Below are 27,503 nucleotides of genomic sequence, written 5' to 3' on the forward strand. Positions count from 1 at the left end.
AGGTGTCCGTATAGTACTGACCGTTTCGCATGATCAGGATACATTGACATGAAGCTATTATCTCTACCTCTAGTACAAGTGTGGTCACCTCACTAAGAGAAAGAAGCAGCTGCTGAATTACAAGCTCCCGTTTCCCTGCGCATTACAAGCCAGTGTCCCAAAGCCTCAGTATCTTGCATAATACTCATGCACCATAGTATGCTGGATTCTGGGTTTATAAGAAGAATTAGTCCCTGGCATATTACGACGTGTATAGCGGAGGAGACACTGCACGAACAGTATGCCTCTTCTCCATCTAGCGGCCAGGGTACCCCACACTTGAGCATCGTTGGTGGGGTTCTATGCAGGAAAGGTTATTTTGAGAATCCGATCTCCAGAAAATTTCATCTCCCATCAGAGCCCGGCGCATTCAACGTTGCTTCAGGACAGTCAGTGCAGGATGCACTCACTCATCCAACCCAATGCTTGGGTAGCAATCAAGCTTCCTTCGGGGGATTTAAAAGTGCTCCAGGTCACTCCCAATACGTAAGTTCTCCTAAATAGAACCTACCAAGGGCAATCAATCACTGCGCAATCCATTTATCGACATGTCCATCCTGTGTTGCGTCCTTACTAATCCTCGACTTACAGCACTATTTCCCTAGGGAAATACGGTTCCTTCCCAAGCAACTTGATTATACATAGACCATACCATCTTACCTACGAGTTAGAAGACAGACGCGAACCCGAAATCTTCAACCGTTTACGCATCGTCCCCGCCTCGGAACTCTACAGCGACATAATTCCAGCCGAATCCTCGACATCTTCAGATGCGGCAACGCCAGTACCTGAAGAAGATGCAGGGACCGTCATTCCGACCGGGGTTGAGTATTCGCTCGTGGACCCGGACTCTGGCGTCGTGTTGGCTAAGACCAACCGCGCAGAGCTGGACGCTTCAGCCCGCCAGAAGCTCAGTATGGACGAGATCGAGGCATTAAAAAAAGACGCTACTGGCGCAGGGAAGGACTTGATTGCGAAATTGATGCTTTCACATACGGCGCTGGACCAGAAGACGGAGTATTCGCTGGCCAAATACAAGCTGCTTAAGACCAAGAAGTATATCCGGAGATTCAGTGTGCTACCCATGGACGTACCACTATTGGACCACTTTCTACTGGAAGAGAAGGACCCGCTCAAAATCTTGGATATGAGGGATGAGATGATCGCGTTACTTGGCTGCTGGGCGAACGTGCACTATGGGGGGCGGCATCGGTGTGAGAAGGAAGTCTCTCACGTTGATGACGCACAAATAGCTGAGGATTCCGAGCCCGGTACTGGGCGCTGGCTTGTCTTGGATGACACGGGCGGCTTACTTGTAGCAGCCATGGCAGAGAGGATGGGCATTTTGTACCCGTCTGATAACGGAGAGTCACTGCAGAAGTATTTGGGGTCCCAGCAGCCAGCAACTCGCCCAAAAGCTTCTGTAACCGATGGTGGCGCGGGAAAACAAGATGCATCTTCGAATCCAAGCGCCTCCGCCGCGAAAAGAGAATCTCCGGGTAAACTGGAATCGTTACCCGACCGAATCGCCACCAAGGCAAACGCGGATACTGATATGAAGCTGGCGTCAAATCCATCGTTGCCTGAGGCAGAATCGGCTTCTCTGGTGAAACAGGAGTCTACTTCGAATGCGGCAGCATTTTCGGCGAAAACAGACACTGCGGTCTGTCAAAGCTCAGAAGGAAAGCCTAAGAGACATCCAGATGGCAGACACCGCGGCGATGATATGAAGGTCCCGTATGCGGATTCCAATACTTTAACTTTGATCCACGCCAACTCGCAGCCGAACCTCACTTACCTTCGATACTACGATTTCGACATCGCGAGTCCTACACAGACGGTGGCGCACCCACTTGCAACAAATCTCATGACGCTCTCTTGGCTACAGCTGCTGGACCCTTCCGCTGATACAACATACAGCGCAGAACCAGCAGTGGTTGACGCAGAGGAGTTGAAAACATGGAAACCAAACCGTCGCGGGAACTACCATCGCAAGAGGCGCCGCTGGGCACGCATTCGTCATATTGTAGACACGACAAAGAAAGGCGGGTTTTCGGGTTTAGTTGTGGCGAGCACAATGGATCCCGTATCTATCTTGCGACATGCTATTCCGTTGCTTGCAGGCGGTGCGCCAATTGCAATTTACTCACAGTCCATCGAACCACTCACCGCTCTTGTCGACAGCTATAGTATCGGACGACGGGCGGCGTGGATATCCAACCCACCCGAGGAGGCCGAAGGCAAAACCCCAGAGGAACTGGAGCAATGGGCTGGAACCGAAGAATTCCCTTTAAACCCCACATTATTGCTGGGAGCTGCGGTACAAACAAGCCGGGTCAGGAAATGGCAAGTTTTGCCCGGAAGAACACATCCATTAATGACGAGTAAGGGAGGTTCTGAGGGTTACATTTTCACTGCATGGAGAGTTAGGCCTGCAGAGGGCAAGGTGGAAGCTAGAGGAAAAGGCAAGCAGAGAAAACGGAAGGCTGACGAGCAGGTCAGCTGAGCCGCTTGAGGATGGAATAGACTTTACTGGTCGGTAGCCTCGACTTCACATAGAGAGACCGGCACCTGGATCGTCATAGCCTCATGATACCCCCGTGTATAGAGCTTTTCTGTCAAGCGCGATCCCCAGGGATTAACTCGCTCCTTCGCCGCCATATTTCTCATACACAACCACCCCGTGTAACTCCTCACAGGCTCTTGCCCATAAACTTTCGCTTCGTAAAACTCAACCACCACTTGCTCGGCTTTCCATCGCCACCGTCTTCGTACACCCTCGCTAATAACCGCGTCGCCAATTCTTGTCGCACTTGGGACAAGTACTGTCTTAGCTGTTCGGCATCTTGTCGGTCTCGTGGCGGCTCATACATCTATTCATGAATTAGTCACCAGTCCGCAAGATCCCAACTCCCCTACAGTCCTCGCCCGTTCACATCACCCAGGCCCCGAGACTTGTACTGCAATCCGTGACTCACCTGATTCAAGGGAAACCCTGGGTCTCCCGGGATCGCAAAGTTGAGATCCAACGCCGTGTTCAAGACTTCCTTCTGGGCGTCCCGAACGCCATGGTGCGGCCGGATTTTGCCAAGCACCTCGCTCACGAACAGGATGCCGTAGATGAGCAGCCTGTCGGCGGGGCCCTGGATCTCAAAATTGCGGAAGAAGGAGTTGGCGCGGAAGAGCGACAGCACCTCGTCGAGGATGTCGTACGACTCGGCGTCCGGGTCGGGTGACTCGTTGGCGGGGAGGGGAGGCGAGGGAAAGGGCAGCACGTAGGCTGGACCTCGGGTCTTCGTGCGCAGGGGGAGGAGAGGGAAGTTGCCGACTAGACGGGGCACGTTGGGGTCGTTGTTGAACATAGAGTTGTAGGCCTGGGAGTCCGTCAGAATAATAGGCTACGGTGAGTCCTCTGCGAGGGCTGAGCGTAGTTATTGGTTGGGGCGCGGGTTGGTAGATAGAAGGGCAATAGACCAAGACTCACCGGCATCGTGGCGGGTCGATAATGCTCTGCACTACAATACTGCTCTGAAGTGGATGACGTTCGTGGAGATGAGGCTTTCGGTGTCTGCTCCCTCCTATCGTTCTGTAGAGCTGTCCAATTAGAGGGGCACCCTTGACGAGTGACGTTCTTCTCGTCTTTGTCGGCTAAACCACGGTGCCACTTGATAGCTTCCAGGGCCGTTGCAGGCGGTTGCAATGAGCCACTCAGCCACGTCTGAGGTCGGAGTTGAACTTGAATTAGGCAGCCACAGGCTCCATCCCTGCAACCTCCTTCGGACAATCGTCACTCCTGTCCCCATGAGTCGCAGCTTCCAACTTCTTGGCATCACGATTGACAAATTCCTGCTCCAACCGGTGCTTGCCGGTCTGGGTAGGTCGGAGCTTAGCAGGCAGGCTAGCAGGGATCAGAATCAAGTGACAGCGCGATCCGCTCGCAGCATTCATACACAAAAGAGGCGCGTTGTCCATTTGCCCCTCGTCGCGCTCTCCCCTGATTCCTCTCCCAATTCTTCCCCAAACCCGGACTACCCTGTCTTTCTTTGCCGCCGGGTACGGGTGTCTCACTCTCGTCGCATCACCAGACCTCGAATATTTTGAATTTTTGGAACTTTTTTGATGATTCGCTCTATCGACACCAATAAACATCATTTTACAGTATACTTAGGCCTTTGCAGTGGTATTTGGGGCGGGCTTTCCAAGATTTCAACCCGAGACAACACATCCTTGCCACTTTGGGCGCACGCACAGAACGGCGGTCAATTGACGACTACGAAAAGCCATCCCCAACGTAATTATTCAAGTGCGTTCGAAACACTACTCTTCAACCGATGCGACCCGGGGACATGGCAACCACGACAATGACGTCCACAACGGAGAAGAAGCGCCCGAGGAGACCGCGTCGAAATCACATCGTACCCGAGTCTGGGTCACTTTACGACGTCATGCATGAGCACCAGGGCCTTTCGCTCTTCGTCCTACCGATCTGCTGGACCGATCTTCACACGCGACTGCTTGGCTGTCGCTTCGTCCAACTGCCGCCGCAAAACACTCCGACGCCGTCGTCATCGAATTCCCCGCGCAGATCGCCTGCACGAACATCGCCGACGGTTGTGGAAATTGGACGATACCTGGACACATTGATGACTACTGAGACGTCGCGCAACATCATGATGAAGAACCGCGCGTTAAGAAACATCATGATGACTCTATTTCCAGATCACCTATCGAAGCCAAAGGCAGGACTTGCAGAGCTGGACTTGCGGTTCGGGGGTCGTTTGTACCAAAAGGCAGTCAGATGCCAGGTTCTCTGGAAACACCCCGACGCATGCTTGTCCTTTGATTCGGCCACCACCTGGACATCGAGTCGATCTACAAACCAACTCCTCGCCTCAATGAACGTCACTGTTGCTGCAAACGACGCGCCAATACTGGCCTATGTCAGTCGCAGTAACCTCGACTGTATCAGGAATAACTGCTTCCGCATTGCACCCGGGCCTATGAAATCCTACAACGGCCCGGTTCATCAATTACAAAAGCTGCGATCGAAGCATCTGATACCCAGCAACCCCGACGAAGACCAGTACTTCATTGCGGCCATGATCGCTATGGCACAGAAGACAGTTTATGCGGATGGACTGAGGAGTAACATCATCTCACCCCGGGATGTCAAGGTTAGGTTATTCACAGTGTCGGAGGAGGAAAACACATTCCTCGTCTACACGGCCACCGTACCCGCGGCTTTCCTGATGATGTTCCACGAGCCGCATAAAGCGCCTCAGGAGAATGCAAAATTCGACATCGAGTTCACGTCGGTACCTGTTTGGCCAGTACTTGGTCTCAAGGAAAGATTGGGGAAGGCGCTTGGTGAGGAAGTTGTGGGCGGCTTCGATGAGCTCAACATTGAGACGTACGACGAGGAAGAAGAGGAAGAGTTGACATCCATTCCCCAGGTGACCACTTCGCCCAAGCGCAGGCGCGAGGCTCTGTCGGAAGTTCTTAACGCGAGCTTCTCAGAAGACTCAAACTGCGATGATCCCTTGGGGAAGCGAAGGTGTCTCGAAGGTAGGGTTGGCGTTGTTCGATGACTTCGCGGTGCCCTTTGTCGGAAGCTGCGTTTTGGGGAGACAGTTGCTGCGTTTGGGGGTATCAGATGAGCAGGCGAAAGGCGTTGAGGCCATTGTAGGCTGAGGAGTCTGAATGGCCAGCGGATGACGACACGAGATTTAGATTTGTTGATGACAAAACTTAAGACATGGCAAGCATGATGGGTTAAGGGAGGCTATACCATTCACGATGGCGTTTTTATGCATATCATGGCATCGGTGGGAAATGCTCGACACCTCAAACGAGGCGCGGCATTGCATTGCATGGCGACGCACACATTTGAAAACTTTGAGCTAGAAATTACGGGTTCTGCGAGAAATGGAATTTTGTGCTTGTTTATAGCAGCTTATGATTCAATTAGCTTTCGTTTATGACGCCGCGGTATACGGGCAGACAATGCATAAAAATGCCCGAGAGGATCGTCAGAGTGTGGCCCGGATACTGGTAATTTTACAAGTCGTTGGGTAGTGGGCGCTTTACGGTATTGCCCCGACGTCTTGAATGTGGCATGCGTGTTGGTCGAGGCTTGCACGTTGTCCCCTTGTGTCCCCTATGGTCTAACCCTGACAGTAACAACGACAGCAACCCCACTCATGCTCTCATATATCCCAAAGTCGTTTTGCCGGCGGAACGCAACCTCCTCGGCGGTGACTCTCATCTCCGTCCGCTCACCATCACCCACACCAACCCTTTCTTCGCTAAGCCCCGACACAAACCCGCCAGCAACGGACCCCCTCCCGCTCCGCGACGATTCGGACATAGTAGGGGGTTTAGATGACGTGCCAGCTGCCGGTGACCCCGTGCTGACGCTCCGCCACTTCCCCCATCCAAACCCCCTGCCCCCTTTCTTCTCCTTGTCAGCCGGTATCCTCTGCTCCACCGCAGTCTGTACCGCGCTTATCTGAGCTGCGGGAGAAGGCGTACTGCTTGGTTTCTCCTGCTGCGGCTGCGGCTGTGGCTGTAAGTACAATGCCAGCCGCTTCGCAAGATCCTCGTCCCGCCACCAGAATAGTTTGGAAGGCTCCGTGCTGCCAAACGAGCCACCGGAAGAGCCCCAGCGTCCCCAGTCGGTGAACTCGCGCGATCCTGTGGTTGTGGTTGGAGGTCCTGTGGAGCTAGGTTTCGTTTCACCCTTGCTATCCTTCCTCGCGGTAAGGATGGAGACCCGGAATACGCGCCCTATTTCCCCGCGCCGTAGCATGTCGTCAAGTCCACTAAGAACCGCATCTTCGGGCACTGCGGCTTCGGGGACGAGGGTCAGGGTTGCCAGGGGAGGGGCGATGGATTGGGCGCCTAGGTCCCTGAGGAAGGATTCTATGATGGGGACCAGGTGGTCGAGGAGGGCGACGTCGCTTGAGGTTTGCTGGGCGTTGCGGTGTTGTTGGGTTTGTCTGATGCGGTATGGGAGCGAGGAGAGGTGGTCATGTAGATGTGAGGTTAGGGAGTTGGGGTGGAACTGCGGAGTAGATGGGGCTGGTTGATATTGATTGTTCAAGGATGGGGGGGAGTAGGGGGGCGGCTGGTCGCCGTCTTCTAGTGGTGTTTCCATGTCCATAGAGGATAATTTGGTTCAGATGTGTAATGAAGTTCTCGGTGCTGACTTGATGGGGTAGGTGAAGAGGGCAAGCATTGGTTGTGACCGAGGAATGAGTTGGACTACACCTCTTCCCGACGGTGCTGGTACCTTGCCAGGTATCGTCTATTGTGAATTGTCCGTGAAGCTTACTTGGTTGTGACTATGTGGAATAGTGAGAACCAAGTTCTTGAATTTGCGGTCCACACAAAATCCCCGGAACCCAAAGTACACATTCCGAGGTCGAGTAATGCACAGAAACGTTCTAGAAGTCTGACAGACTCAGCATGGAAGCCGCGAAACCAACAATGAGAGTTATTTTGGAGACAAGCTCGGTCAACACAATTGTTGATCAGAATTCAGTTGCCAAGATGATTCGACCGTGGTATGGTCGGCAGAGTTAATGCATTTAGGTCCATGTACGTCGAGTGCTTTGACAAGGAATGAATTGGTGTTCCGATTAGCCCATCCACCTAATGAATATCGACTCGGCAAGATAGTCACACGCAGGATCGATTGTCCACTCGTCTTGTTGAAACTATGTGCCTAGCCTTGCGCCTTGCACTAGCATTGGACGGTTTGGTGACTGTTTATCTTATTGGTCAACCATACGCTTACACCACGATTTGTGAGCCGTTCCTGATGCCTCGATCGTAAATAGATGATCCATTCACTAGAGTATCGGTGCTGCCGAATTGAGTGATGCGCAGCTGACGATCCAATGTTGTCGTAAAATCCTACCTAGATAGATTGAAGGAGGCAAGCTGTGGTGAGTGGCCAGATGCAAGTTTACACTTTTTTTTTTCCTATTTTAACTATTTCTTAAAATGGATATCAGAATTGAAAATGACTTGCAGCAAGTCACGCGTGGTGGCGAAACGGGATCTTCTGCGACTAATACGTGCGCCACGTTCCCGTCGGTGCCGTAATTGTAGGGATGCCGGTAGCACCTCTTGCAAGGCCGGCGCCGCATCGTTTTTGCCGGTTCCGGATCAGTCGGGTCTTTAGGCTGAGATAATTCAGGGTAACCAAGTATGTTGTAAATCAGTATTCAAAGAATAGCGACTTAGGAAGGGTTCTCACAGGAACTTCTCTCGGTATACGTTACTGAAGTCCCTAACGACACGTGTGACCTCTTCCTAGGTGGCTGAGTTGTAGTGTTGTTCGTTCCTTGGGTCGTGGAAGCAACAATGGAATGGTATGGCTTCGAAGACCCGCCGCATAATCGGCGTTATTGAATCTTGGTTTGTGGCACTTTTCGACGGAAAACATGAAGATGCGGCACCACAAACCGACACGTTTGCTCAGGCTGATATTGTACACACCACCATTCCGGAGGGGTAGACAATCCAGGCAACAGCATCAGCAAGGCAGACTTCATCGGACGCAAGTCATAACCGCATGCGTCGTTTTCATAGAATGGGATTTGAACTTTGCCGCGTTTGTGCCACCATGAGCCACTGAGGAACTCCAGGCAGCACGCAGTCAAGTGCTGGAAAGTACAAGCCCGAGGCATTTCCAATCTTTCAATGCAGAAACTGAAAATTTGGCTTCTTCTCTTCATATTCCGTAGTCTTGCATGTGCGCTTTTGAAGCCAAGATGGAAGTGCTTGGTATAAGGCGACCTCGGGAAAGAAAGTCCACTGCATGAAGGTATGGAGTACGATCGCCCAGGGTGATTCAGGCCCCACTGGCATGCTGATCAGTGGGATTTGTGGGGTCGATTAGTGCAGATGCAAAAGGTTTCCAGAAGGCTTCTTCCTATGCATTGTGTAGAACGTGCTCTTTTTCAGCCAACATAGACACTGCCACCTGGACCTGCGTCTAATAATGCTGATCATTCTTGAGCCAGTTCATCTACCAATTGTAAGGCTGAACTCACCACAACACGGGCTTTGACAGCTAAGGTATGCGATACGAACGGAAACACCATAGGTTGTTTGTTATGCTTGGAGATGAGGGAGAGTCAGAATGTCACATCACGGGGACACTCCTTTGTCATTTACAGTCTTATGTACGTAAGATGGGCATACTTCGAAACCAATCTTGGAATGAATATCTCCAGCAAAGCAATACTTGGCAATCACGTTCTGTCAGCCTACTACTCCGAGCGTTCCCCATACGGATAGGGTCTTTGCGCGCGACTTTGCCTTGGTACTTGCCACATCTTGTAGTCCTGGGCGGCACAGAAGATATACAGCTGCTTCAACCATGGTAAGTTTCCGATGTTCTCCGAATCTCTTGGCATACTTCTCTACTACTTAAAGTAGCGAGGGCCTCCTGGCAACTGGATGACAAAACAAACGGCACACTCAGGTGGGATCATCAAGTTATACTTGGCCTACTACACTGGAATAACGGGCCATCCCATGTTATTCCACCCTTGGTGCGCCATCTGTTCTGATATCTCCTAGCATGTCCCGTTTCTCAGTTAGTCTTTTACCTGCCTACAAGGAGGCGTTGCGATACACGTCGACTAATATTTGCCGCTTCTCGCAACCACAAGGACTACATCCATACATTTTCACGTCATCCAGCAGCAATACCTCAGCATCAATATAAACTGCAGATTACTAGTATCGACTACGAGACCGCCAACATGTCGTACAAAATCGCCGGCCCCGACGAGTATCTCGCCGTCACCGGCATGGGAGTTAAGTTGGTTCGCATCACCAAAGCGGCCTGGGTGTGGCCGTTCCAGCGATGCACCCGGTTTTCCGTCCAGCCGGTAGGTTTCCTCATCTCCAACCAGCATTTCCTAACGCATGAGAACGGCCAAGAGCGCTGCCTACCCGCTATCCCAATCCCTAGAAACGAAACACAGTAACCGTCCCAAGCGTTCGCCTATGGCATGCACTAACGTGAAAAAGTCTGATTATGGCATGAATTTGCAAGCAATGACAAAGGAGAAGCTTCAGTTCTTGTTGCCAGTCGTCTTCACTATCGGTCCTGATGTCAATGCCCGTGGAGCGAATGGCATCGCTCAAAGTGCTCGGCCAGGGAGTTCGCCCCAAGATCTACTCTATGCCGAGGACCGCGGCGATGCCTTGATGAAGTACGCCATGCTTCTCGCCGAGTCTAGTGAGAAGGCCAAGAAAGGCGCACACGGTCTTGAGCAGATTGTCAAAGGCATCATCGAAGGAGAGACCCGAGTCCTTGTGTCGTCCATGACAATGGAGGAGATCTTCACTGAGCGCGAGGAGTTTAAGCGTCGGATTTTCAGAAACATCCAGGGCGAGTTGGACCAGTTTGGTCTCAAGATCTACAACGCAAACGTCAAGGAACTCAAGGATGCGGTTGGCAGTACTTACTTTCAATCTCTGTCTCAGAAGGCGCATGAGGGTGCCACCAATCAAGGTAAGACTTCCGGCGTCTTTGGTATCTTTGCTACGGCGGTTCAGCGGAGTTCATTTCGTCGTCGATGTATTGAAAAAGCTGCTGCTGCGCTGCTGCTGAGACCGGACTTCAACTATTCCAACGGTGTCAAAGATAACTGGACCAGTATCTGCTAACACGTTCCTAGCGAGAATCGATGTGGCCGATGCGCAACTGAAAGGTAATGTCGGCGAGGCAGAACGACATGGCACGCAGGAGCAGGAAGTCGCGCGTATCAATGCGTAAGTAAAACCTCTACTTCACCATGGTGTAGCCCTCAAGACCCGAGATTGCCTGGAAGAGCGTGTTTAGGGCTTTGCCCCTCGTCAGCTCCTGGACCTACAAACTCCTGTTTACTAACTCTCGTTGCAGCGAAACCGCAGTAAAGAAGACCCAGAGAGACATTGAGCGCGAGCGAGCCCAGGCTAGTCTTGAAACGCAAAAGACTCAACTGAACAGGGAAGTCGAGGTTGCGAGAATTGAAGCCTCGAGAGCAACTCAGGCCAGGGACGAGGACCTTAAGAAAGAGGTTGAAGTGAAGCGTGCAGGGGCTGAACTCGAGCGTCTTCGTGCCACCGATCTCGTGAAGGCCACTATCCAGAGAGAATCTAAGCAGCAAGCCGCCGATGCCAAGGCATACGAAGTGGAGATCGAGGCTAAGGCTAACCTCGAGAAATCCAACAAGTCTACCGATGCCGCCGCTTACAAGACCAAAACGGATGCTGAAGCGTGGTCGCAAGCTGCCATCATAAATGCCAACGCAAGTTTGCAGAAGAAGCTCAAGGAAGCCGAGGGTATGATGGCACAGGCCAAGGCGCTAGCCAAGATGAGCCAAGCACTCGGAGGCCCCGCAGGTCTATTGCAGTACATGATGATCGAGAAGGGCACGTACATCGAGCTTGCTAAGGCAAATGCTGAGGCTATTCGTGGCCTGCAGCCCAAGATCAGCGTGTGGAACACTGGGGCTGAGGCTGGTGGTGCCAATAGCACCGTTGACGGCACGGCTACCATGCGCAATGTGTACCAGATGCTGCCACCGCTGATGACAACTATTAATGAGCAGACTGGTATTACTCTCCCTGAGTGGCAATTCGGTCGCTTAGCGGGCGAGATGTCCAACGGCGGCGGGAAGAACGTCGACATGGCTAATGGCCAGAAGTAAATGCCGCCATTTATTGTGAAAAGAGGCAGTGGGAGGCTCACTGCAGAACCACCCACCGGACGCACAGCAAATTTACGGGCATATTGCTTTTTACCCTCGGTGTGCCATCATTTTCGATTTCCTTTGTATTTAGGGGCTCATAAATTTGGCCTCTTCGCCCTCTTTTGCATGGCCAGCGTTGGATGAGACGACGCAGACGTGGATGGGGCGTTACGTTGAGTTTCCGCACTTGATATCCCGCATTTATGGTAGTTACATGCACAAACGCAGTCTCCTTTGCTTCCTACATACATGAAAAGTAAACGTGAAAGTGACTAATGAAGTAGCCGCCCGCTACCCGACTGTAGGCCCCTCAGGGGTAAAATATTATGAATCTCACATTCCCCCTGGATTGCATGGATGCCGTATATGTCCAAGCTAATCAAAGTCCAGCTTGGAGAAACTGTGCTGGACCATTGACATGCACTCGCTACCCACCTCAGTCCGATCAATGCATACTTACAAATCACGAATATTGGAGGATGACAACAGATACACGAAACGGCTCCATATACAAAGCTTTCCAAAGGGAACATGATCTCCAATGCGACTGATGGTTCCTTTTGACGTTCAACTCATGATGCAGCTGGAAGGCTAGTTGGTGCTTCCGGCCCGTTTCGGGAGGGGCTCGAGGGTACTGTGTATATCTCTCTTCGGAATCAGGACCAGAAGTCTCTGTTCAAGTCGAAGAGCAACCACGAACACGTGCAGAATGTATCGAAACGTTCCCTGGGCATGAAAGCCCTAGGACCGTCAGATACACTGTAACAGTAGAAGTCGGTAATCAAAGCTGTAAACGAAACTATTCCGCAAGACAAGTAATAGTGATACAGGATGCTACTCTCAAAGTGACGCCTTGAGCATAGCATTTCCGCAATGTTGGGACTCTCTGCAGTCTGTAGGAATGTTTCCTTGCTCTTGGAAAATGTCAGGAGCCAAGAATAGTGACTCGTCTGAGGAGATACATCCGGATTGGAAGGACAGGTCAAAAGGAGAATACAACTAGTGAAAATTGATAAAGCATTACTATTCTAGGTTAGGGAAGGGATCCCCACACAGCGTTGACAGGCAACATTTTGTAGCATGGAGCTCCAGTCGTTGAAGACCAAACACAACCCCCCATTTTAAACAGACAGCAGTCACCACAACATTATCCTTTGAAGACGAAACACCACCAACGAGGACCTGAGTAAACCAACCACCATCACAACTCGCTCACATCCTCCAATTATATCAGGGCGAGACCTGTCGCAACGGTTACAGCAAGCATCGAAAGGGACCGGACCTTGCCGGGAGCAGAGTTAGGTGAGGTACGGTCGGTACGGTCGGTGCGGGAGCCGCGAGAGCTGGAACCGCTGATGCACTCCAAGGTGCTTTGTACGTATTGATGTTTGACAGTGTTCTTGTCCTTGTCCAAGGTGGCTTGCCTCCAGGTCAAAATCACCGGCCAAACCTTGTCACGGGCGGCCGAAAGAAATGCCTGATTCGTAGGATTGTGAGGATCGTCGCCATAAGCGAGCACATGTCCACCGTTGACAAGAGTCGACTGATTGACAACTGCGATTACATCCAGTGTTAGTGGAGGGCTGCAGAGAGGAAACGAGAGGGAAACTCACCGAGTTGTGTGTAACTGTACCAGGTGAAGTAGTCATTGCAAGAGGATGGTAGTGCCCAATTACCGATTGCGCATGGGTCGGTTCTGCTGTTGATGAGCCGGTAAGCGTCAAGAGTGACTCGCTTCAAGGCCGTTTTGCATTCCTCAGACACGAACTGGCAATGTTTCCAGCCATCACTTCCGATTTGCTTAGTCATCTCGGAACTGGTTTTGAACCCCGGTCGGATGATCAAGGCGCAAGCGTTCCACTGAGTATCATCAGGGACATTCTGGCCCCCAGAAGGCGGTGCGATGCCGATCTTTGTTCCAGTGAAGACTTTCTGCGCCTTGTCGGGCTCCACGGGACTGTCTCTCAAGGGGACATCATCTGAGATAAGAATAGACAGATTCCACTTTTGAGTGCCGAGGCTGGTCGAGTTGGAAAGTTTTGGGCCAGTCATGTCGATGTTGTTGGTGATGTCGGGGAAGTCCATGTAGGTTTTCCACTGGCGAGGCATGGTCAATACCATACATCGAACAAGTGCTGTTGGGTTGGTACTCACAGTGTCAAAGGGGATATCATAGGGAGCGGGTGAATTTTCGCCTGGCCTAAAGTCCGAGGAGCTGACTGCGTGTGCGAGGGCGACTGCGGCAATGGAGTGCTTGAGGAAAGAGGACGCCATTGTGGCGACGTGCTTGGATGTTTGGGGCGATGATGGCCACGTTGAATTTGTGTTTGACAAGGGAGGCGACCCGTTGGATGCCCAGGGGCCAAGTAGTGATAAAGAGAAATAAGAAATCTGATGAAAGAATGCTCAGCAAAGCGAACCAAAAAAAACTATCGTGATATCTGTAAGTTGGTGTTGATGTGGGATGGAGAAGTTGGAAGAGTTGAGATCCGAGCTGGACTCTGGTTGAGATTTGTAGGGGACCTCGAAGCGTCCCAGTACGTAAACAGAAGGAGCTGCCAGTAGAGGTGAACATGACAAGCGCAACCACACATTCATGGCGTCATTGGCTTGTTGGCAGCGCAGAAAGTGTCGAGAGCTCTTGCCATTGCCAAATGTACCGGGTTCTGGCTTCATCCAGAAGGGCTCACCGGCACAGTGTCATCTCACCTTGTATTTCTGTTGGACATCAACGCAGCAATGACATGATCCAAAGAAGTATCCAGAATTGTGTGAGATACATTCACTCATACAGTATCTAACAGAAAACTTCTGGAGGCCAGGAAAGGCCGGTTGATATTTCAACTTCGAAGTAACAGTTGTCCTGACTGGCCCACCACTTGCATCAGTCACAGCCGTGGCCGCAGTTGTGTGCCATATCCACCCATTGCAGGTCAAAACAGCACGACCGCGATATCATTCCAAGTATGTACAGGCATTTGACCTTTGAAAACAGATGCTTGTGATTTCATATGCCAGAGCTGGAAATGGTATTCCTCATCCTCATCGTAGGCAGCGTGGGTCACTGGGAACTCCCAACAGCTCAGTATCCAGAACGCGCTTTCCTTGCGAATCTCAATCTACATGAGCACTTACTATATCAATGATGTAATCACTGGCTTGAGACAGGCATGCTGGCCGAAGCTGCTTGCCCCCACATGGCTTCCCAATCATTACAACGGCGGGCAGAGTGACCTTCCATCGTCTGTTCCCAGCCTTTGGTAGGTCCTAGTTACCAAGCTTAGTTACACGACACTGCATCACATGTCAACAGGGTCTTCAACCCCGACGGAAGGGAAGAGCTAACTACAGTCCAACAAACGTCCTCGTTTCCACCAACTCCTCATGGATTCCTGCATTCAAACCCCGGCCAGCCTGCATAACATTAAACCAAGTCACATCTGCGTTCCTGACCGCCGAAAGACCGTATATAATGGCTAAAATGGCCCTTTTTATCCCCTCCCAAGTATGTGTCAGAATAAAGGGCGAAACAAGTGGAATCGCGTGGAATAATACATAGGGTAAATCGGTATTCTACTATAGCAGACCCGGTATAACCTAATTATCCCACCTGCACCTGGCATTTATTTTGTCAACCGCTTGTCTCCTTTCCCAACGGCTGGGCCTGCAAGAACTCCTGGATGGAGCACCCACTCTCGCTGTCGGGTGCATCCATGGCTTCATCCCATGAGCAGCATAGGTAAGACGAGATATTACCCCCTTACCCCTTCTATCGTCCGGTTACGCCGTGCTGTCCAGAAGCACCCTGAAGACAACCATGCCGGTGATGATGCCGCAGGGGACGAACTAGAACTAGTGGCTTCGGCCGTCGACTCTTTGCAGCACATAAGCGATCGTCTAGGCGGGTTGTTCGGCATAACGTGAAGGATTACGAATACGGCCCAGACGCTCTTTAGACTCGCGCGGAGAGTGGGTCAAGGGGGTCAGGGGCGGTGATGGATGAGGCGGGTGAAGAAGGGGAATGGAACTTAGAGGGGGTGGGGGTGCGGGAAATGACCCTTCGACGCTACATATGGCTGGTTCTCGTGGGATAGATAATCATTACTGAAAGGAGAAAACGTGGTGACAGACTATGGTTTGACGGCATGGGCAGGGGAGACAGCGTTGCAAAGAGAACACACTACGGGGAACTGCTCAGGAGCTGTACAGTTAGGATTAAACTACACCCTTGATGAACTGACTGATATTTGTGCAGCAGCTTGTGATCATCTCGTTCATTCAATATGTATTGCGTATCTCATGCCACTCCCTTTCAACCACCCACACCTTAACCAAAGCGAATCCCCGAATTAGGATCCCACGTCCCCGGCGCAGGCTTGCTCGGCCCCTGATTCGCCGCCGGCGTGCCTCTACCCCCTGAACCGCCCGCAAATTTGATACCGATCTCAGGATTCCACATCGCCTGCATCGGGTTCGCCCTCGGTTGTTGCGGCTGCGGCGCCACCGTCTCACCGGCCGGCACCCACGACTGGATGTGCGCCTCAGCCGGACTGTGCACCTGTTGTCTTGGGGCTTGCTGTTGCTGCTGCTGCTGCTGCTGGGCGAAGTAACCTTGCTGGCCCTGCGGCGTATAGCTCTGTTGTCCCGTGGCAGTACCCCCTCCACCGCCACCGCCGCCATGCCACTCTGCACCCCCTGGACTCTGCAGAACCGCCTGTCTACCTCCCATCTGATCGGGCTGGCCCAGGCTCAGCCCGTGGAGCGAAGGCATGTTCAATTCATCCTCCAGCATCCTCGCCTCCCTCCTGCGTTCCGTGACATAGCTCCGCGCCCCATCTCGGAAACCACCCACGATCCGGCTGAGGTCGTTGTAAAACTTACGCCCGACTTCCACGTTGGACACGAGTTCCTTGTATTTGTAGTATGCATTCTCCAGTTTCTGCAACGCCTGCTCCCGCTCTCGGTTGCCCTTGTCGCCGACGACCTTCTTCTGGCTCTCGAACTCGCGGTTCACGCGCACGAGGTCGTCAATCACTTTCTCTTGCTCTATCCCCTCTTTTCGAACGAGCTCTAGGTCCGGCGCGAACAGGGCGTTAAGTCGCTTCTCAAAGAAATCCTCGAAGTGCGCCGGGACGATTGCGGTCGCGACGGCTTGGGTCCGCTCGAGCCGCGCTGCTTCGGTCAGGATATCTGATTTTATGTCGTCGCTTTTGGCTTTCTCCCGCAGAGCCTCGGCTTTGCGCCGACGTCGACTTTCCAGCCGGGTGATGTCGTTATACGCTCCCCGCAACCGACCAATAGCTGGTCGGAGGGTTTCGGGGATTTCGGTGCGCCGGGATAAGGGGACAAAGTCCATCATGCCCCTGTCTGGACCGGCAAGCACGGCGAGTACGGGTTCGGTGCCGCGGAATTTGTCGCGTACCACTTGATCACTGCTGGCGCTATTGCCGAACCAGCCCTCGGCCTCACCAACTTGACTCCACAGCTTGGCGCCTTGCGAAGGCTCCGTTCGGCTTTCGGGGCGGCTCCAGCGCTCCGTGCCATGTCGACGCCGGAGGCGCATATCCTCCTCTTCTTCTGCTTGCAAGAGCTCCTTCCCCTCTTCAAAGACAGCGATGTCCGCCGCTCGAAGCTTATCTATGTCTGCAAAGCTCCTCTGTAGTCGGCTGATGGCATCCGCTTGCCTGATCTCTTCTGCATGCTGGACCAGCGTCCCCGGCAGCCCCAGGGGCTTTTCGAAAGCTTGAATGGAGCCAGGTAGATTTAGAGAAGAGAGGATCTCATGAATCCTCTCATTCAAAACTTCGAGCTCGGAAATAATGTTCTGATTCACCAAGCGATCGCGGCGCTCTTCGTAGATGGAGACGGCGATGTGAACCGAGTAAGGTACCAGCTTAGTGAAAAGCGCAGGGCCAAACTCGCCCTTGTCGCCTAGAAAATCGAGCGGTGCTGCAACAGCAGGAGGTACGCGGGCTATTGCCATGTTTGCACGGTCGAGCGTCTTGAGTTCTGATTTAGACGGCACCACATCTGTACGCATTAGCACTCCCTATGTCTTGAAGCAGAGTGGTGGACGCACGGGGAAACATACTTAGATATATGACGTCGTTGTCCTTCTCCGCTCTCTTCAGATCCTCCTCGACACGCTTCTTCAGCCCATTCAAGTCATCAACTACCACCTTGTTCAGATACCCGCCTCTGCTTTCCTTAAGCCCTTCGGCTACACACGCAACAGCGTCCCGCAGCCGCGCTACTTCCTCGCCATACTTTCTCTTCTCCAGACAGTCGCAAGCAGCCCGGTACTGCGCTGCCGCGGCGAAATGATGGTGCTTAGCGCTCATGTGGTGAATCCAGCTGCTGCTGATCGCCTCGGACTGCATGGCTGCCTCGCCAGCTATGTTGTACAGATCGCTAACCCGTGCGGCCAGCTTGGCAATGGATGCATCCTTGTAGCCGTCCATAACGGCCTTTTGCCAGAAGCATTCTTGACTTTGGGCCAGTTGTAGCTGCATGAGGGATTCCAGCGTGTTCTCGTCCATGTCCTCGGGCGGCATGGTGTGCAAGTCGGGCAATATCTCGTCCTTCATGTGCTTGAGCACGCCGGCCGACTGGCTGTAGAAACTAGCGGCCGTCTTGAGCCCCTCGGTATCCGACCTGTTGCTCGTCATGGCGAGGTGCGAGTACAGCGCCGCAAGGTTATACAGGACGTTGGCCAGCTCGAAGTGTAGGTTGTTGTGCACGATGGGTCGTTCAGTGTTGTACCCCAGCGAGGGATACCACGTAAAATCGGCGCCGATGTCCACGGGAAACTTGCCGCACATCCACACCAGTTGCGCGGCATATGCCTGGAGCTTCTTGACGCCGCTAGGGTGGCCTTCGCGGATGTTGACGGCGTCGCGGCGGAGGGTATCGATGACGTCCAGGTCCTGCCGAAACATGTCCGGGTGTTGGTCATATTTGGTCGAGATGTACTGCCGTACCGCAATCGATAACGACAGCTGCGCTCCCTTGCGGAAGGGAACCGAAAGAATGTTGCTCTGCATTGCGAGGGAGGGGGATGCTACGGAGATGGACGAACCGATTCTATGGATATCTCAAGTCTATCGTCGCATGTCGAAGGTCTTGCGCGACTGGGGGCCGAATGAAGCACAAGCCCTTTGTGCCAAAGAAACTGGAGGTCGCAACTGCAAACAATGAAGGAAGGAAGGAATGACTTCATCCGCAAGGATTCAAGTTGCACGACGTCGAATGCCCACCCTACGCAGCCTAAGCCAAGTGGGGGCCGCGGGCCAGGCAGGTCCCGAGCAAGTGGCGTTCAATTGTTCGAACCCCAATCCATCAGAAAGGCATCTGGAATATACAGAAACCTGGCTGACCGCCGTTTGACCTACCACGCTGGGTTTGGTACCTGCGTACTGAGACCTATTTGTGTTCTTCTGGACTCCTCGTATCAAAGGTTGGGTTTATTCATGAAGATTACTGGTCCAGGACTCGAGCAGTCAAAGTTGAGATGGGCTATTGGGTTGTGGGTTGGCATCCCATCTCTCCCAGTCGGCAGGGTTATCAGATCACTCGATCCATCGCAACATTTCGAGTTGTTTATTTTCCAATGTTTTTGATTCAGCATGCTTATATATACACACGCTCGGTTTCCAAGGATCATATTCCCGTCTCGAGCACTTCGATGTCGGGGTTAGGTCCTCCATAAGAGCAGTAATTCCTCCCCTATGTGGCCCCCTCCTCCAAAGCCCACTTAGATCGCCGACCCAAACTTTTGCACAAATAACCTATCGAAATCCCACCAAACACGGTCTATGTTGCGCAAAACTCTTCCCTTATCTTCCCCCCTCGGTAAGTCTATGTGTACAACAGGATGGTATGGACAGAATTGAAATGCTTCGTGCGATCGAACCCGCCCTCGAGACTTGCGTGCGAATGTGGGTTGTGCATGGTTTGCATCTGTTGTCACCTCTGAACGCCGGGTCCGCCATTGGTTGTCGATGAGGTAAAGTCATCTTTAGCTGATAAACCTACGACGGTGGCAAGTCCAGAGGGTCGATGGTGACGAGTGAAGACGAAAAAAAAAAGGAAAAAAAAAGAAATGGTGGCCGGCTATGGTCGAAAGGTCGGAATTATGCATTATCATTGGTGTTGTGTCGAAGGGTGCGTATCGGAGGCCGGTGCCTACGGACTGTGAAACGGGGATGCCACATTCGATGAGGCTGTGTTTCACATTCCCCATCGAATATCTGACAAAGCATTTGGAGCCGGCCATTTGACCTTGGCCAAAAACGCAGCGTCAAATGCTTGACACTATTTGGGGCTGGGAAAATCGTTGGACTTGGGAATTCAGCTTGATCGTGTTTGAAGATGATGCCTTCGACGTGGTTCGTTGCGAGATTGCTTTGCTTTCCAAAACATGCGAAGAGTCGACTGTATATAGAAAATTCCCCGTCACCTCTAGCCCATCATAGCGTCATCGTAATATCGTCGCGGATGAAGAGAGTTCATGGAACCCAGATGAGCTCAATGACGCCGTCGTACTTAGACATCGGCACGTCGTTCTTGTCGACCCATCTCCAGTCGTTGGCCTTGCGTACATAGATCTGACTGACAGTATTGTCATCGTTTACATTGGCATCCTGGAGATCCCAACTGATTTTGCGGCCTGTCTTCAGCAGGCTAGGGCGCTGAGGGTCGAAAATGTAGTCCAAGTTCCAGCCCTTGTCTTGAGGGGCAGCGGCGAAAGTCCGTTCCATCTGAGCGAGGTTAAAGTTGATGCCCTTGGGGTATTGGACCACACTGAAACTGGTCGAGATGATGAAGTCGTCAGCGGTCTGGAAACGCATCAGAGTACAGTCTTCGCCACAGATGTGAGCAATCTTGGTGTATTGCCAAGGGAGGGCCAAATGCCAGCCTCCGCCCTTGTAGTGGTGCAGAGAGATGGGCTTAATGCCGGACTCGTAGAAGCCTGACGGGTCTCCGTAGAGATCAAGCTGGTAGAGACCACGCAGCAGCGACAATCGCACGTCAGTGTTCTCGTAAATGCACTTTCGGAGCAGAATGTCACCCTGAGGACCCCAACCGGAGTTGGATTCGCGGACCTTCTCGTCGGTCTTGCAGCTCTCGTAGTCGTTAGTGATTTGCTCGGCCATGGGCACCGAGAGGAAGACACCCGCGCCGCCAAATGCTTGGGACCCGTGCCGATCAATGTTGTTAACATCTTCCGACAGGGTACCAATGTAAAGCTGCTGGGTAGGGTCGTATTGCTCAAACTTCCTGGTGAGCAAGTGTACGCTGGGGAAGAAAGTGTCATCGTCGCAGGTGACGAGCCACTTCTTGTTCGGTCGTTCGGGGTGGTTGTACAAAGTCGGCACCAAGGTGAGATATCGAACCGCCATTTCCATGCGCGAGTCGGAGTGGTAAACGTCGACGTCGATGCCCCGAGCGTCCAAAATAGTCTTGGCCTCGAGGATCTGGTCCTCGGTCGCATCCAGCAGCAGGAGAACCAGCTTGGCACCGTTCGAGTTGCCCTTGCCATCCGTCATCCAGTAGGTCCACTCATTGACGGGACTGGTCTTGCTCGCATTGAATCGCTTGAAGGTGGTGGAAACACCGAACATGAAGTCGGTGAGGTTGCCGGTGGCAGGGTAAGGGGACTCGGGGACCGGAACCTGCAGGGGCTCCATGCACCGCTCCTGGCCGTAGTTGTTTGCGTAGTTGGAGTCGATGGTCTTGAAGCTGTCGGGCAGGAACTCCTGCTTCAGCTTCGTGATCGACTTCCGCGCAATGGGCTCACGGTTAATCTTGACGTAGCGCTTCATGTACTGGAACCCATCTTGAAGCTCATACTTTGTCTTCAGTTCTTCCATGTGCGTCGTGTTCACGCTGCAGTCCATGACATGGTCCGAGACGGGGACAACATCAGCCTCGGTGGCCACCGGTAGATCGCCACCAATGGGTTGCTGGTACGTAGATGTAGATGTCTTGCTCTTTGTCGCTGCCGCCTTCATGATCTGTGTGGTGACATCGTCTATCCTGTCTGATTTCCAGGTCAGGGCCAGGAGGAAGAGCAGTGCGACAGCGAATAGCACGCATCTCGAGAAAGGGTTCCGCATGCTGAAAAACCGCTGGTGTGGTGCTGGCATTTTGGCTCCCATCGTTTTCCTTACCAGGCCGACCAGATCAAAAGAGTGAACCGTCGTGATGGGGAGGGGATTGTCCTTTGATTTGCTGTGTGTTGCAGCCAGTGCCGGCGCGTTCCCACCTCGAAGCGCTGCCACAAGGGACGGACGCGGTGATGCGTGGGAACTATGTGCGGCGATAGTCGAACAATATTCGTCCCAACTAATAGCTTGGCACGCGCGAGCTTGGAATGTAGGAATGCCTATGGTGGATAATGGGACGATGCGACTTAGCTCGTACCGGGTAACGAACGACACCTCACATGCAAAGAGAGGAAGAAAGATGGGATGAGAAAGAAAGAAAAAAAATATAGACCTTCCGCCTTGTCGAGACGTGTCAATTGGTGGTGGTGCAGGAATCCGCGTGTGCAGAAGAAGGGGGGAGAGGTCAGGACGAAAAGGGATGGGAGGGGCTGATAATAGTAGTAGTCCGACGAATGGCTAATAAAGATACAGTAGCGAGATGGCGACTGTGGTGGCCCTGGCAGGTTTCGATAGCAGATTTAAATTGGTCTGGCAGGGGGTTGGCTCTTTAGTCCTTGGTTGTCGTCCTTGGTCCCTCCGTCAAATCGTGGGCCTCAGCCAGTGGGACGCGCAACACACACAGTGAAGAAAAAGGAGAGGGCGAGGGAAAATGGGGGTGGATGCCAAAACCAACAGTTCACGTGCGAGACGTGGTCGGTCGCGGACGCGCCATGATTGGGTCCAGGTGTGTGCCAGGCACTCCCAAGGTTGGCTTGGACCAGATGGCCCACCGGGAGAAAGGGGACCCCATCCATCAATGAAATGCGGCGGCTGTGGACGCCCGTGAGGCAATTGGAGGGTTGGTGGGTGACACGACTGGCGCCAGTGGCTCTCATGCTTTTCCTAGCTTCCTAAAGCCCCCCCAAATCCTGCAAAGGATCAGTACTATATCATGTACCAGCCAGCTGTGGGTGCCTTCTTCATGTTGCAAATTCCACTCGTAACACCAACAAAGCATTGATAACCTCGACTGAAATAGAACCGCGTCGCACCGACGATTGAAGAGGATCATTAAAACTGGTGGGGGTTACCATTGCATGGAAATAAAACCCCACTCTCATCTATCTCGTAGAAAATGCATAGAAGGAACGAACGAATGGGTGGCAAATAAAGTGCCTTCCTCTTCAGCTGCCGAAACAACATGCTCGAAAGTACCATTCCAAAACGACAAACCGTTCGATGCACCTGGCGTTGTCAGGAGACTTCAAAGCTGCATGGCTGCATGTTGAAGAGCTGCGACGACAAGTAGTAGTCAAGTTGTCAACCGACTTTGGAGACTCAAGTGGAGCACAGAGTTCCGTTGGCCGTGTCAGACTTGGTTGACACCTGGGGAATACAGCCAACAGTATCAAGAACGACAATACAATACTGCTGCTAGTAGGTGGCACGAAGGGGCTGTCGTGACTCGAATTCTTTGCTCACTTGCTCATGATGCCGTGAAAGCGCCATGCCATCCAGAGCGACTCGTGTCTGTGTCGGCTTGAGTTTGAGCAGAGGCGGCGAGACAACATGTGTGGGAACTTCCAGGTTTCTCGTTGCCACATTTTCTCGTGTTCCATGCTGAATACGTTACCACAGTTATATTCAGCAGAGTACGGGTGCTGAGCCATCATTATTACGATCTCTCTTACATTGGCGAGGTCGGATGGAAATACTGGGTATGCACCGTTGGGAAGCTTGCGGCACTTGGTTGGTTGAAAGGTTCCAGACAAAAGAAATCGTCTCATGTAATTTTCTGAATTTTCTCGGTTAGATGTAATAATTGAAGCCGCCACATCAATGAAACTCAATATGAGAGCGGCCCGTTCCAAGGGCAATTCGCAGGTCGAGTGAATTCAATATTTTGCAGCATACATGCAAAGTCCGACGACGCCACTACGGCCTTCCAACCACTGCACCAACAAGGTGGAAGCATACATTTTGAATTGTGAGCAATATGGATGTTCCCGTTTTGCCCCATTTTGCCATGCAGACGACATTCAGGCCACTGGAACTGGACAAAATCCACCTCACAGGAGGTTGGGTGCAGCAGATCTACAGCTGTCCTGCAGATGGGTACATCCGACTCGCCAAATGGGTGCATCCCGACGGTAGCCTGTGTACCGCCGCACTATTGCATGCCGAGTCGCCGCGAATCAAGCAACTTTAAGAACTGGGAGGCAAACCAGGCAAGTTTTAGAAAGAGACGTTACGTGTCCAAACACATCCTTGGTCAGGCCATCCCTGGCATGATGCTGGTTAACAACAACAACAACAACAACAACAAAAGTCAATCCGATGATGCAGGCCGTCTGATTATCTGATATGTTGTTTACTCCGTGCTCGCTGGTGTCATCACTTGGCTGATAACAAGAAAACACCCAATGAACCAAGTAGTAAATCCGAATTATCAGGCAGACCGACCCTGCATCCGCCGCAGGACGGGTGTTCTTGGCTGCGTGCTTGGCTGTCGGCTGTCCCTATTCGCTGAAACACACAGTGAAATGCGGACTTCAATCATGACGACTATTTCGTAGCAGAGCAAGCAAGCAAGTTGGCAAATTTAACGGTGGGTTCGCTCAATTCTTTCAGGGACTTGGGGTCGAGATCGTCGCTCTCAAGCACTGAGCCCGGGCAAGGTGTGTCCATGGCGTTTCAGACTCCAAGCTCTTCTTCTCCACGATGACGTCTTTTGTCAGAACTTTCAGAAACAGAGGAGAAGCTGGTCCATTGGTGGAGCGATGACCATGCCACAGCCATGCTGCCCATGTCCATACCCGCCAACCCACTGAAAGAAGCCTGCCACTGCCGGAGGGTTCGACAAAACGTAAAAGGCCCGTCTCCGCATCTGGAATGGGAATGGCCTCGTCGTATAACGGCAGTCTACTTGTGACCTGCCTCGGATTGCGAGGTTATCGTGTCGTACTGAACCTTCTTAGGCGGGACGATGCCGGGCGATCTTGAGGGGCCTCTGGTTGTTGGTGCAAAAGTCGACGACGGTGACGACGCCGCCCAACCGCCGAACTGCTGGGCGCATCTAGAGGTCAAAGGCCTGGAGACACCTGGAGAGGAACCCCAAAGCTGGAGTTGAGTCTTGACTGACTGTCATCGATTGCCGTCCGTTGCTACCCCAGTTCACCCGGACACCTTGGCTCTACCAGTAGTCACATTGAGCCCGCGGAAATCCCACGAAAATGGCACTGTTCATCCGCTTCTGTACAACGGTAATTCCCTGAAAGCGTGGCATCGCTGCATCTTTGAAATCAGCTTGCAGCGGCTTGTTCCACGCCTAATCTTAAAACATCAAGATCGTCTCAACATGTGCCTAGTACAGATGGCTTAACTACCGGAGAAGGCGTGACCGCCACGACGGATTGGCTGCTTGAGTTTGCTCAGATTAGGACATGATTCGGGTGATGGGATCAGTGTTCCTACTTGAAGGCGCCCGCGCCAACCAATCACGGCCGCACGGTTAGCTGCGTCATCTCAAACCACTGTTCATTTACACGTAACATTGAATGGCATCGCGATTTAAATAGGAAGACCTTTCGAACCTCTTAGACAACCCTGAACCTGTTATCAATTGCCGATTGCTGCGGGTTTACAGTCAACTTTGATGTTCCAGAACTTGAACCAGAAGGGCACTACGCATGTGAATGGAATGGCATATGATGGGACGGCAGACAATCCATTCTGCAAACTGATAGTTGCGCGCGAGAAGGCTAATGAAAATCGTGCTCATTCCGGAGTGGAACGCTAGTAATAAAACGGCGCCAAAATTGGCCAATAGCGACGGCGCGTCGGTCATTATGGAAGGGTTACGATTGCCTTGCTTTTAACTAGTATGCAAAAAGCCGCGCAAGCTCACCAAGACGCAGGAAATTTTCGTTTGGACACTGGGCGGCCTTCTACTATAGTGCTAGTTTCGAGCACAGTCTAGGTCTCTGCCGGCTTGGTTTCAGCGTCGACGCGGTCTTCAACATCAAGCCTCTCTAGGATGGTCGACGAACTGAAACAATTACACATCGTTCGGGAGGCATGGGCGTTTGTCGGCAAGTGCTGTTCCCCCCTGGAACCAAATAGGGGGCGCACGACTTGCATTGCGGATCTGCCGATTTGATGTCCGAATTTTTCCCTAAAATACCACAACAACAGGGCAAGCGAAGCTCCAAGAGCAAGCCAAGCTCCCGAGCCGCGGAACGGACATGTTCACACCGTGGATCCACAAAACGAAGCCAGTAGGGATCTGCCAGATCGCCGGGTACCAATGGCCGATCTGCGCACGGCGCTCGGATGGCTTGCTTCCAAGGCTGGTTTGTAGAAGAATACAAAGAAGAAATATCAAGTGTGAAACATTGCCCACTCCGCACAGGGGCCAGAGCGCTGGTTCATTGATTAGTTGGCTTTTTTATTGGCTATTTACTCTGTGTACTTGCAATACTAAGGCATCTTGTCTCGAGCCGCCCACGACATCGGAGGCGGTCTCGCGAGAGTCCTAGCGATCCTTCGTTTTACTCGAGCGGTATCCTGGAAATTAGAGAGTCCGCAGGCTCCTTACACTTTCCGCCAATTGCCAAACACGGCGGATGGTTGAAGATTGCTTTTCCCTTCAACGGAACATTTCACTCCTGGCACACCTGAAGAGATAACCGACTTCACTCTCCGAAACACCACGCAGGGCAGGATCCAGTCCGGTTGAGTCCAAAAGCAGTGGCACAGCCTCTGGCCTCTGGGAATTTCCTCATTGGGGCAACGGCGACACTGCCGGATTGTTTGTCAACCGACACACGTGGTTCCACTTCCGCGGACCCGTTGGTAGTCGGGTATCTCGTCCGCCGGAGACCGTTGTTGTCTCGCATATCTACAAGCTTTCTGCTTGCATATCGTTAATCTCTATCCTTTGATGCTTGTTAATTCAAGCTACTGCGCAGCAGATGTTTCCACCACACGCTGACGTATCAAACAAATAATTGTGGCATGTATTCCTACTGCTGGCCATGGATATTGGCAATGAGTGTTTCGACCTGACCCGTTTATTTGTCATTATGAATGGTACCATTCACCACACCACAGTTCCACTCTAATGAACTATCACATCTCGAAGATCTGGGATGCGAATATCCAAGACATGCCCAGTTAGTTCCCGTTCGATGCGCTAGCACTTCATGAGGGCATGTTCTATAGCTGAATTTGCTGCGATGTTATCTGTCTGCAACGAGCCCATTTGTCTACAAGAAGTCCTCTACCGGCTGTCTCAGATGCATAGTTACGAAGTTGTATTAGTACTTCACGTCTGTAGGGTTTGGGCCATTCCAAAGTGCGGTCCTTCAAAGCTGAAGACCTGACATGATATGGGGATGAGCAAGCTTCATTTACTTCTGACGCCATCAGGGTGACCTGGTTACACCTTGCTTGAAAAGGGGGTTTGAACTTGCTTGTTGTTCAGCCAACGCTATGATTCACCGTATGGGGGATTCGCGAACAGTTGCATGTCGATTGGACTGACCTCTGAGATATG

General features: G+C 52.3%; 10 protein-coding genes across 10 annotated transcripts; 5 read left to right on the top strand and 5 right to left on the bottom strand.

Annotated features, from left to right (window-relative positions):
* The first annotated feature begins 375 nt into the window (after nucleotides 1-375).
* Nucleotides 376-2,750, top strand: BCR38DRAFT_127726 (Gcd10p family-domain-containing protein). The gene is made up of 2 exons (XM_040853533.1): nucleotides 376-525; nucleotides 631-2,750. The coding sequence occupies exons 1-2, from the start codon at nucleotides 440-442 to the stop codon at nucleotides 2,543-2,545; spliced, it is 2,001 nt and encodes a 666-aa protein (XP_040709487.1). The 5' UTR covers nucleotides 376-439; the 3' UTR covers nucleotides 2,546-2,750.
* A 141-nt stretch (nucleotides 2,751-2,891) lies between these two features.
* Nucleotides 2,892-3,723, bottom strand: BCR38DRAFT_452906 (actin-related protein 2/3 complex subunit 3). Its single transcript, XM_040861551.1, has 2 exons — nucleotides 3,524-3,723; nucleotides 2,892-3,413 (listed from the first exon to the last, which is right to left on the bottom strand). The coding sequence occupies exons 1-2, from the start codon at nucleotides 3,527-3,529 to the stop codon at nucleotides 2,955-2,957; spliced, it is 465 nt and encodes a 154-aa protein (XP_040709488.1). The 5' UTR covers nucleotides 3,530-3,723; the 3' UTR covers nucleotides 2,892-2,954.
* Nucleotides 3,724-3,871: 148 nt separating this feature from the next.
* Nucleotides 3,872-6,054, top strand: BCR38DRAFT_452908 (uncharacterized protein). Its single transcript, XM_040861552.1, has one exon. It carries the CDS (start codon nucleotides 4,371-4,373, stop codon nucleotides 5,625-5,627), a length of 1,257 nt encoding a protein of 418 aa, XP_040709489.1. The 5' UTR covers nucleotides 3,872-4,370; the 3' UTR covers nucleotides 5,628-6,054.
* On the bottom strand, nucleotides 6,055-7,643 carry BCR38DRAFT_452909 (uncharacterized protein). The gene has a single exon (XM_040861553.1). It carries the CDS (start codon nucleotides 7,199-7,201, stop codon nucleotides 6,197-6,199), a length of 1,005 nt encoding a protein of 334 aa, XP_040709490.1. The 5' UTR covers nucleotides 7,202-7,643; the 3' UTR covers nucleotides 6,055-6,196.
* Nucleotides 7,644-9,019: 1,376 nt separating this feature from the next.
* BCR38DRAFT_452911 (uncharacterized protein) lies at nucleotides 9,020-9,537 on the top strand. The gene is made up of 2 exons (XM_040861554.1): nucleotides 9,020-9,091; nucleotides 9,150-9,537. Exons 1-2 carry the CDS (start codon nucleotides 9,050-9,052, stop codon nucleotides 9,435-9,437), a joined length of 330 nt encoding a protein of 109 aa, XP_040709491.1. The 5' UTR covers nucleotides 9,020-9,049; the 3' UTR covers nucleotides 9,438-9,537.
* Nucleotides 9,509-12,041, top strand: BCR38DRAFT_452913 (flotillin domain-containing protein). The gene is made up of 4 exons (XM_040861555.1): nucleotides 9,509-9,947; nucleotides 10,090-10,576; nucleotides 10,743-10,836; nucleotides 10,967-12,041. The coding sequence occupies exons 1-4, from the start codon at nucleotides 9,819-9,821 to the stop codon at nucleotides 11,754-11,756; spliced, it is 1,500 nt and encodes a 499-aa protein (XP_040709492.1). The 5' UTR covers nucleotides 9,509-9,818; the 3' UTR covers nucleotides 11,757-12,041.
* A 982-nt stretch (nucleotides 12,042-13,023) lies between these two features.
* On the bottom strand, nucleotides 13,024-14,072 carry BCR38DRAFT_491272 (uncharacterized protein; the record flags this gene model as incomplete). The annotated part of the gene is made up of 3 exons (XM_040864640.1): nucleotides 13,024-13,352; nucleotides 13,412-13,895; nucleotides 13,953-14,072. The coding sequence occupies 3 exons, from the start codon at nucleotides 14,070-14,072 to the stop codon at nucleotides 13,024-13,026; spliced, it is 933 nt and encodes a 310-aa protein (XP_040709493.1).
* An 849-nt stretch (nucleotides 14,073-14,921) lies between these two features.
* BCR38DRAFT_479247 (uncharacterized protein) lies at nucleotides 14,922-15,818 on the top strand (the record flags this gene model as incomplete). Its single annotated transcript, XM_040863139.1, has 3 exons — nucleotides 14,922-15,058; nucleotides 15,150-15,303; nucleotides 15,384-15,818. The coding sequence occupies 3 exons, from the start codon at nucleotides 14,922-14,924 to the stop codon at nucleotides 15,720-15,722; spliced, it is 630 nt and encodes a 209-aa protein (XP_040709494.1). The 3' UTR covers nucleotides 15,723-15,818.
* Nucleotides 15,819-16,125: 307 nt separating this feature from the next.
* On the bottom strand, nucleotides 16,126-18,841 carry BCR38DRAFT_491273 (BRO1-like domain-containing protein; the record flags this gene model as incomplete). Its single annotated transcript, XM_040864641.1, has 2 exons — nucleotides 16,126-17,828; nucleotides 17,890-18,841. The coding sequence occupies 2 exons, from the start codon at nucleotides 18,839-18,841 to the stop codon at nucleotides 16,126-16,128; spliced, it is 2,655 nt and encodes an 884-aa protein (XP_040709495.1).
* A 1,348-nt stretch (nucleotides 18,842-20,189) lies between these two features.
* BCR38DRAFT_127791 (family 31 glycosyltransferase) lies at nucleotides 20,190-22,201 on the bottom strand. Its single transcript, XM_040853534.1, has one exon. It carries the CDS (start codon nucleotides 21,956-21,958, stop codon nucleotides 20,306-20,308), a length of 1,653 nt encoding a protein of 550 aa, XP_040709496.1. The 5' UTR covers nucleotides 21,959-22,201; the 3' UTR covers nucleotides 20,190-20,305.
* Between the last annotated feature and the right edge of the window lie 5,302 nt (nucleotides 22,202-27,503).

This window comes from Pseudomassariella vexata, assembly GCF_002105095.1.
Source record: "Pseudomassariella vexata strain CBS 129021 chromosome Unknown BCR38scaffold_29, whole genome shotgun sequence".
Taxonomy (NCBI): domain Eukaryota; kingdom Fungi; phylum Ascomycota; class Sordariomycetes; order Amphisphaeriales; family Pseudomassariaceae; genus Pseudomassariella; species Pseudomassariella vexata.

What these genes read in the sequence shown, in the direction of transcription:
- BCR38DRAFT_127726 (XM_040853533.1), top strand. Translation starts at nt 440, where the DNA reads ATGCACTCACTCATCCAACCCAATGCTTGGGTAGCAATCAAGCTTCCT. An exon ending in CTCCAGGTCACTCCCAATAC is followed by an intron (nt 526 to 630) that starts GTAAGTTCTCCT and finishes CTCGACTTACAG; the next exon opens with CACTATTTCCCTAGGGAAAT.
- BCR38DRAFT_452913 (XM_040861555.1), top strand. Translation starts at nt 9,819, where the DNA reads ATGTCGTACAAAATCGCCGGCCCCGACGAGTATCTCGCCGTCACCGGC. An exon ending in TGAGGGTGCCACCAATCAAG is followed by an intron (nt 10,577 to 10,742) that starts GTAAGACTTCCG and finishes ACACGTTCCTAG; the next exon opens with CGAGAATCGATGTGGCCGAT. An exon ending in GAAGTCGCGCGTATCAATGC is followed by an intron (nt 10,837 to 10,966) that starts GTAAGTAAAACC and finishes CTCTCGTTGCAG; the next exon opens with CGAAACCGCAGTAAAGAAGA.
- BCR38DRAFT_452911 (XM_040861554.1), top strand. Translation starts at nt 9,050, where the DNA reads ATGCTGATCATTCTTGAGCCAGTTCATCTACCAATTGTAAGG. An exon ending in TTCATCTACCAATTGTAAGG is followed by an intron (nt 9,092 to 9,149) that starts CTGAACTCACCA and finishes GAACGGAAACAC; the next exon opens with CATAGGTTGTTTGTTATGCT.
- BCR38DRAFT_127791 (XM_040853534.1), bottom strand. Translation starts at nt 21,958, where the DNA reads ATGGGAGCCAAAATGCCAGCACCACACCAGCGGTTTTTCAGCATGCGG.
- BCR38DRAFT_452908 (XM_040861552.1), top strand. Translation starts at nt 4,371, where the DNA reads ATGCGACCCGGGGACATGGCAACCACGACAATGACGTCCACAACGGAG.
- BCR38DRAFT_452909 (XM_040861553.1), bottom strand. Translation starts at nt 7,201, where the DNA reads ATGGACATGGAAACACCACTAGAAGACGGCGACCAGCCGCCCCCCTAC.